This window comes from Elephantulus edwardii, unplaced genomic scaffold (genome assembly GCF_000299155.1).
Source record: "Elephantulus edwardii isolate Elephantulus edwardi_28Jun2011 unplaced genomic scaffold, EleEdw1.0 scaffold00024, whole genome shotgun sequence".
In the NCBI taxonomy this organism is placed as follows: Eukaryota; Metazoa; Chordata; class Mammalia; order Macroscelidea; family Macroscelididae; genus Elephantulus; species Elephantulus edwardii.
The window spans coordinates 10,785,957-10,794,823 of NW_006399774.1; the positions used below are offsets into that span (position 1 = coordinate 10,785,957).

Here is an 8,867-nt window from a genome sequence, read left to right on the forward strand (position 1 = left end):
GGCACATAACAACAACAACAACAACAGTATTTTCTACTATTGATCTATGCCTATTCTCACCAGTCTTAAAGGCCCCACTGAATCTTTCCTACATGACCCTGGTCCTCATTCTGCTCTCTAAACTCTGCTACTGCAGTGATTTCCACCTTTCTTCATCTCCTGACCCTTTCTCCCTTCCCCTTTTGGATGTTTATCTACATCTTACTTGTTATCTTTCTGGTTTTATAATAATGGTCTTATGCAGTATTTGTCCTTATTACACTGAGTTCACTCAGCATAATGCTTTCTAGACTCTCCCAAGTTTTACAGCAGTTTATGCAATCATTGTTCCTTGGTGTTGTATTGTTGTTGTTATGTGCTGTCGAGTCACCTGCAACTTATAGCAACCCTACTACGTACAGCAACTCTGAAGCCCTGTTCTGAGCCAGTTTCACTAATTCTGACACACCAACCCCCATCGCCCCAGCCACTGTATCAAACCATCTCATCCAGAGTCTTCCTCTCCTGTGCTGTCTCTCCACCCTGACGAGCATGATGTCCTTCTCCAAGGACTGGTCTCTCCTGACCACATGCCCAAAGTACGTGAGACAAGCTTTAAAATCCTAGCCTTCAAGAAGAAATTTGGTTTCACCCTCTCCAAGACAGACCTATTTGTTTTCTTGGCAGTCCATGGTATGTTCAAGACTCTTCTCCAGCACCACAATTTGAAGGCATCAATTCTTCTATCATCCTTAGTCCAGTTCTCTGAAAGGTACACTTTAGTCTCTAGACTGACATTGTTGCTTTTCAGCACTCTGGAGAGGTTCCTGACAACAGATTTTCCCAGTGCAAAGAGATCTGGAAGATATATATTTATAGATCTGGAAGAGATCTACATTTATTCCCACTCCAAAAAAAGTGGCCTGAGTGTGGAAATTATTGAATATCACTAATATCACATACAAGCAAGATCCTGCTGAATATTACCCAGAAACAAATGGGAAAGTACATCAGCAGAGAACTGCCAGATGTGCAAATTGGGTTTAGAAGAGGCCATGGCACTAGGGACACCACAGCCAATATTAGATGGATCTTGGCTAAAAGCAGAAAGTACCAGAGGAATGTCTGTGTTTCATTGACTATGCAAATGCATTTGACTATGTGGATCACAACGAATTTTGGCTAACCTTGAGGACAATGGGGATCCCAGAACACTTAATGGTGCTCATGCAAAACCTACACTTCGACTAGGAAGCAGTAGTCAGAACAGAGCAAGGCAACACTGCTTAGTTTAGGATCAGGAAAGATTTGCAGCAGGGATGCATCCTATCTCCATACTTTTTCAATCTATAAGCAGAACAAATCATTTGAGTGGCTGGACTTTTATGAGGAGGAATACTCAATACTCATCAATACTGCAATTACTTGGGTTTGCTGAATCTTTGCCACTGGGGGTGTCAAATTCCAAAAGGGTTTTCTATTGTGGACAGGTTTTGGTGGAGCTCCCTGATTAAGACCAACCAGGAAGCAGATGGGCCATCTACTTCCTAAAGGCTTTTGAAAACCCTACTAACATTAAACAAAGAGGATAGTTACAGTTGTGTGGTGGTAGAGCCCAGACTGGAAATTAGTTGAAATGAGGACTTTAGAAGATTGCTAGGAGGTGCTATTTCTTGGAGAGAAACATGATGTTGGAAAGAGAGGAGAGTCGGCAAAGGAGAGGAAGACCTTCATCCAGGTAGACTGACAAGGTGACTGCTTGGGCTCTTGTGTAGCAGGAAGAGTGAGGATGGCGCAGGACAAGACTAGGTTCAGATCTTCTGTTCACAGGGTTGCTATGAGTAGTAACTGACTCGATGGCATCTAACAACAACTCATCAACAACTGAATTATGCATTTGTTGTGATGACACAACCTTGCTTGCTGAAACTGAGGAGGACATGAAGTGTTTGCTGCAGAAGGTCAAGGTCTGTAATCTTCAATATGGATTGAAGCTCAACATCAAGAAAATAAAGATTCTCACCTCTGGGCCAACTTGCAGCTTCATGATAGACGGTTAAGAGACAGATTGCTAACAACTTCAGCATGCTTGGTTCCACATCAGCACTCTTGGCACCAACAGTAAGAAATGAAAAGATTCATTACATTGAGAAAATCTGCTATCAGGGACTTCTCTAGAGTACTGAAGAGCTACGATGTCAGTCTGGAGAGTAAGGTGCATCTGATACAGGCCACAGTCTTCACAATTACATGCTATGCATCAGAGAGCTGGACAGTAACTAAGGATGATAGAAGAAGGATCAATGTCTTTGACTTGTGCTGAAGAAGAGTGTTGAACATACTGTGGACTGCCAGAACAAACAGGTCTGTCCTGGAGAGGGTGAAACCAAGCTGCTTCTTGGAGGTAAGGATCTGAAGCTCCATCTCACATATTTTGGGCACACAGCCAGGAGGGACTAGTCCTTGGAAAAGGACATCATGTTTGGGAGGGTACAGGTACAGCACAGGAGAAGAAGATGCAGGATTAGATGGATTGACTCAGTGACTGGAGAAATGGGATTAGGTCTCTTGGAGACAATGAGATTGGTTCAGGATAGGGCTAATTAGTTCAGAACTAATGTACATAGGGTCACTATGAGTCGCAGATGACTCAATGGTACATAACAATGATAAGAGTCATTTATGGAGCTCCGATGCCCTAGTGGTAAGAAGCTGCACTGCAATCCCAAAGGCACATGGTTTGAATCTTCTAGAACTCCTCTGCTGGAGAAAGATGGGAAATCTTCTCTCTTGTGATTTACTGCCTCTGAGAACCTGCTGAAAGGTCAGCTATGGGTTGGTTTCGACTTGATGGTTCACAATACAGGTCACTGAGTCAGAAATGAATTGCCTAGTGGGTAGGGAGTTGTGCTGTTAACCCAAAGGTGACATTAACCTCTCTGGCATCTCAGACCCACTGATGTCTCTGAGGAAGAAAGGTAGGCAGTCTCCTCACATGTAATTAGAGTCTCTGTGCTATTTAGTTATTCTGAAGGGCCGCTACATGGAATCTGACATCACACACTACCTGTGAGTACGTACCACGTACTGCCATTGTGGCAATTCTGGCTCAGGGCACCCCCACACGGCATGGAGAACTGCTCCATAGGGTTCCCTGGCTGTAATCTTTGCAGGACATCTGCAGGCCTCCAACAGAGCACAAGGTGGGCTCGAACTACCAAGCTTTAGGATAATAAAGACTTAAAATCAAACCACTACTGAGCCAATTCCAACTCATGTGATCCTAAGGCTATAAATCTTTATGGGACACACAGTCTCATCTTTCTCCCAAGGAACAACTGCTGGGTTTGAACCACTAACCTCTCTGTAAGCAGCCCACACTTACCCCACTGTACCAGCAGGGCTACTCAGGTTAGCTGTCAAGTATAAATCATGTGCACCAGCGCACATGCTCTGGTGGCCTAGTGGTAAGAAGCTGCACTGCAATTTCAAAGGTATGTGGTTTGAATCCACTAGGTGCTTCTGCAGAAAGATGGGCAATCTCCTCCCATACAATTTACTGCCTCTGAAAACCTGCTAGAGGGTCAGTTATGAGTCAATTCTGACTCAAAGGTGCACAATAACATCAGATGCAGAGAATGGTCTTCACTAAATTATGTTTGACATTTTACTACCTTCTAAGAAAATTAGTTCTATGATTTACTCGAAGTTAGAAGTTGCCTTGTAACTAATAAAAAAATTAGCCAAAATCAGTCCTTATTTTCAAAGGCAGTGGTCAAAATGAATGAAATGTGAAAATCAGGAAGATGGAGACTGAATGATAACTGGAGGAATTCAGACCTGTCTGGGTTTATGGAGACAGTAAATAGCACCCTAAGTCCAGGTTCAGGATGACAGTAGTGTTCTAAGTTCAGGATGATATTAAATGGTTGCCTAAGTTTAGGACAATAATCAAAGTTCCCTATTATAGTCCATTAACCTGATTGATTAGCTAGCTGTGAGACTGTTATTCCAGGCACTAAGGATATGCAGTCAAGTCATTGAGACATGAAAAAACCTGGATCAATGCCGAGAAGAATGCACCATCAGTAAGGAAGGCTACCTACCTACCTGAGCACCAAGCACAGGGCGCTGGCAAATCACCACAGGGAGAGACATGGAAGCAACAACCTCATCAGACCCCTGGACGCTTCCCTCCTGGACCTCTCCACGCTCCTATCCCCTCACACACTCTCTGAGCACCCCTAAAAAGCCTGCCTTGACGCTACCCTGTCAGAAAGGGGTCTTTAAAACACCCACACTGCTCCTTCTCTCTCAGGTCACTAACCTCTGAATATAGAGCACTTCCGGGACCCACTCCTCGTCTCTACTTGACTGGCTCGCAGTGCCGGGCAGCCGACCACCGTCTTTCCCCGCGTAAATGAAGACAGAACACAGACTGCAGACACACCACAGGGCACCCTTACTCACACTGTGAAATCCCAGCGCCTTCCAGACAGTGAAGCTGATCACGCCGACTCCACACCAGGCGTAAAGTGAGCCCCAGCCCAAGGCACGCAAGGCGAGTGCAGAACCGCTCTCTGGTAAGGCGGCCGTGGCCATGCTTCCCTGAGGCAGAGACAGTGGGAAGAATCAGTTCAGAACAAAGTCATGTGTTCAGAGTGTTTGAACTCAATTATCCTCCGGATAAGCACAAGCTATCAGGATTCTGACATTCTCTGTTCAAATCCCAGCTTTCTTTTGAGTAATCACAAGATAGGGGGTACACCATAGTTTAGTCCTGGTAGTACGATATTTAAGCATTCACCTGCTAAGTAAAAAGCTGGTAGTTCCAATCCACCAGTGGCTCTGGGAAGAACATCTGTTCTCTAGGCAGCAGTTTTCCTCTGGCCTCTGGGGTCATCATGAGTCAGAACCGCCTGGATTGCACCCAACCACAGTCACAGCCCAGCCAGCTTCCCTGACAGCCTTGAGTAAGGGAGAGACCACACCAGGAGCTGGGCGAGCCACAGGGGAGACGGGACAGCAATGCTTCCTCACGAGGCGACAGGGCAACAGAGTTCATTTTCAAGAAAATCATCAAGCTGGGAAAACCTGGCATGAGCAGTATAATAAGCACGAGACTGAAGAACTTGAACATCTAAAGAGAACATCCAAATACAACGTTTAATTGGCAAATAACATGCATCAACAACTCAAGAGGCAGAATACATTTGTTTCGTAACTTGGGGAAAATGTTCCCTCTCATTCACAACAGAAATGCAAATTATAAATAGCTCTATATGACATTAAAAGGTTTCTCTTTGTTTTTAAATAAGATCATCATATGCTGGCTAATGTGAAATGACCCTCAGGAAACCCAGAAGCAATCTGGCTTGCCAAGATCGTTTGAAAAGCACTTTGTAGTATGTGTCAGCTAATAAAACATGTATGTTCCTCCACCCCACTACTGAGAGGGGTTTTTCCTGAGGAGGTAATCAGAAATGCAGATGAATGCTAATGTGGAAACTAGTTTCTAACACAAAAACAACTGGAACACCTACACAAAACAAAACAAAAGGCTAAGAAAAGGTCACACATCATTTCACCATAACCATTAACAACATCAAAGTCTTTACGGAGTAAGTCAGATAATAAGGATTCATTTCATGGTTGACAATTTCTTTTTTAAATGAAAAAACTGTATTTACTAAGAAGCATTCAGAATGTCAATAAACAGCTACAACTATTTTTTGGTTTTTTTCTCTCTTGCAATTAAAGGTATTCTATTAACAGAACAATTGTGTTCTCTAAGCTGCATCAGACAACTGAAGATGAGAAATAACAAACGACCATCTCCGTATATGACTAAGTTGTGCTGTGCGCCAACAAGAACCTGCTTTAAGTCTCCACACCAGTTTACACGCCCCATACTGTGCCAGGCAAGGCTGGTGGCTACTGAAAATACCCCCAGGACAGGGCTGTCTAGAGACACATTCGATAGTGTGTTAACTATATAAAAAAAGGACACTGTGTAGTTTAAAACAAAAGACTATATATGTTTCATACTCGTCACATTTTTCATTTTGTTTTCTAATCAGAAACAAGTTGATTACAGCTTCCGAGAAAGTGAAATTCTTCATTATTTCTAAGTGTTTTTGTTTGAGTGGTGTTTAGTGCTTTAGCAGATAGGATGGTAAAAGAAAATGATAATTTCCAAATATTTTTCATGTGAGAAACATTTTGTGCTTCAGTAGTTCTCTGCGCATTAAGGCTGACCTGTATTTCTGATTAAATTCTACAGGTGCTGTTTCTAAGACTGAATTACATCATGTTCAGTCAACCTGTAAGGATTAAACGAGTGTCTCTGAATCGGTTATCTAGTTAGTTCAAAATCAATTAACCCTTACGGGCTGTTACTTTTTCCTTTGCTTCCTGTAAATTCCTGTACTGGAATTATCCCAAGCAGTAACTGTCTTTAATTTGATTTACACCATGGACAAGTTTCTACTTTTTTAAAGTATTTCCATTATTTAAGGCAATGGAAGTCATCCTGATCAAGGGAAGCGTTGGTTGCACAGTAAATGAATGTAATTGCTGTCAATAAATTGTGTATTTTTAAAAAGCTGAATTGGCAAATGCTGTGTGACTGCTTTGCAATGACAGAGGAAAAGAGTCTCCAGGCCGCTTACATACAAACATGTAGAGCAAACCCATCGGAGGATTTGGCTCCTTGCTTTGTAGGTGTAGGGGATGGTTTCAAGACAAGGCCTGGCCAACTGGCCTAATAATACAGCTCATGCTTCTGTTCTACCTCTAGCTCACTGCATACTATTCAGGCAGCCTGGTTGGTGGTACAGTGCCTAACCTATCAGGCTGCTAACTCAGAAGTCAGCAGTTCAAATCCAACAGGTGCTGTGCTGGAGAAAGATGCTCAATAGTAGTCTATAGTCTGTGCCTGCAAAGATTTAGAGCCTTGGAAACCCACTGGAGGGTTGCTGAGGGTTGAAATCAATTCAATGGCCATGGATAAGATGCAATTGGTCTCCATTCACCAGGACAACAGAGAAAAGGACAATCAGGAAGTGGAGGCAGAATTTCCTCCATGAACAACTGCCTCCTTGGCCAGACCAGAACTGAATGGTGCCCGTATCCATACTCTAACAAACATTTCCTGGGGTCTGCACGCCCGTCTGTTCACGCAGAGCCTCTGGTAGATCTGAACTGCCAGCGCAATGCAGTCTCTGGGTTGAGGAGTGCAACTCCATCCCTCGTTTTAATCTACGAACCGGAATCCTGATCAAAAGGTGGGGTATACAGAAGAGCATTTCACATTATTATGGAATCCAAGCTATCTGGAACCACGGCAGCTAGATGAACCACAAAAACGACCGCCCAGGGATAATCTTCAAACCAGAAATATTCCTTGAAGTCTTCTTACAACCAAACACCACCAAAATTAAAGCCACATGTAACTCCTAGCAACTCTCCGCCAGACTGCCAAGGCTGGACATGTTTTATAAGAGACTGCCCATCTTTCTTTCAGAGCAGCTGGTGGATTTAAACTGATGACCTTTTGGTCAGCAGCACGGCACACAACACTAGAGTGTCTGTCATGAGCATTATGCTCCTCTGGTGGTAAAGAGCTGTGCGGTCCACTCAAAGGCACAGAGTGCAAATCCACCAGCTGCCCGCAGGAGAAACCTTGGCAGTCTCTCCTGTTCAATTTACTGCCTCTGGAAGGACTGGGTCAGCTCTAAGTCAGCTCCTGATTGTTCATAACAACAACATCTGTATCTAACTGGTATCAGCAACTCAAAAATGAACTAGGAACCTTAAAAGGCAGTGAGTTTGCTAACGGGAAAGAAACGATTCAGAAATAGGGGGTAAGGATGGCTGCACAACAAAGAATGTAATTAATGCCACGGAATTGCACATGTGGAAATAATTGGTATATGCTCCACCATGCATATTCTCAGTAACAATATTTTAGAAAGATACTTTTATCTAAATCTTCTGCTGTCTTTACAGTGATGTGATAAATGACAAATGTCCTTTATTCTTAAAGCTAGATTGTTCAAGTATTTCACCCTTCACAAGTGTGGCCCTTTCCCACCTGTGCAGTTTATTACTAAAACAGCAGAAATGGAGGAAGAGTACATCACACCCGTAAAAGAAAAGCTTACTTTACTATATACATATAACATATTTTCCTCACTTGGCCAATTGGCAGTATTATGATAACTGGAGAAGAGATTGAGATTATTAACAGTTTCACCTTGGCTGGTTCCACAATCAAGACTCATGCATCAGCAGTCAGGAAATCACAAGAGGAATTGTATTAAGAAAAGCTGCTGTGAGAGACCTCTCCAGAGTACTGAAGAACAATGATGTCAGTCTAGAGACTAAGGTGTACCTGATCCAAGCCATGGTCTTTACAGTTACTTGCTATGCATCAGAGCTGAACAATCACTGAGGATGACAGAAGAGTTGATACCTCTGAGTTGTGGTGCTGGAGAAGATTATTAAATACACCATACCAAGAGAACAAAGAGGTTTGTCCTGGAGAGGGTGAAACCAAGTTTCTCCTTGGGGTAAGGATTTGAAGCTCCATCTCACACACTTGGGGCATGTTGCCAGGAGGAACCAGTCCTTGAAGAAAACCATCATGCTTCAAAGAAAACCATCATGCTTCAAAGGATGGAGGGAGAGTGCAGGAAAAGATCCTTGATGAAATGGATTGACAATGAATTAGGGTGAAATCTCTCTCAGGGAGGAGTGATAGGGAATGGCAAAGGACACACTGACAAAGGAGATCAATCAGAACTGGTTTTGACAAGCACTGTGGCAATGGGACAATTAAAACAGACTTTCAAGGGAAAGAAAAAAAAGAGAGGAACAAACTGGGG

The 8,867-nt window shown here is 43.2% G+C and overlaps 1 protein-coding gene across 1 annotated transcript in view; it reads right to left on the reverse strand.

Moving 5' to 3' along the window:
* TMEM242 (transmembrane protein 242) overlaps positions 1 to 8,867 on the reverse strand; it is a 31,047-nt gene that overhangs the window by 9,170 nt on the left and 13,010 nt on the right. Inside the window, exon 3 of the mRNA XM_006882756.1 lies at positions 4,450 to 4,587. Coding sequence (XP_006882818.1) covers positions 4,450 to 4,587 — 138 coding nt within the window. The remainder of the gene's footprint in view (positions 1 to 4,449; positions 4,588 to 8,867) is intronic.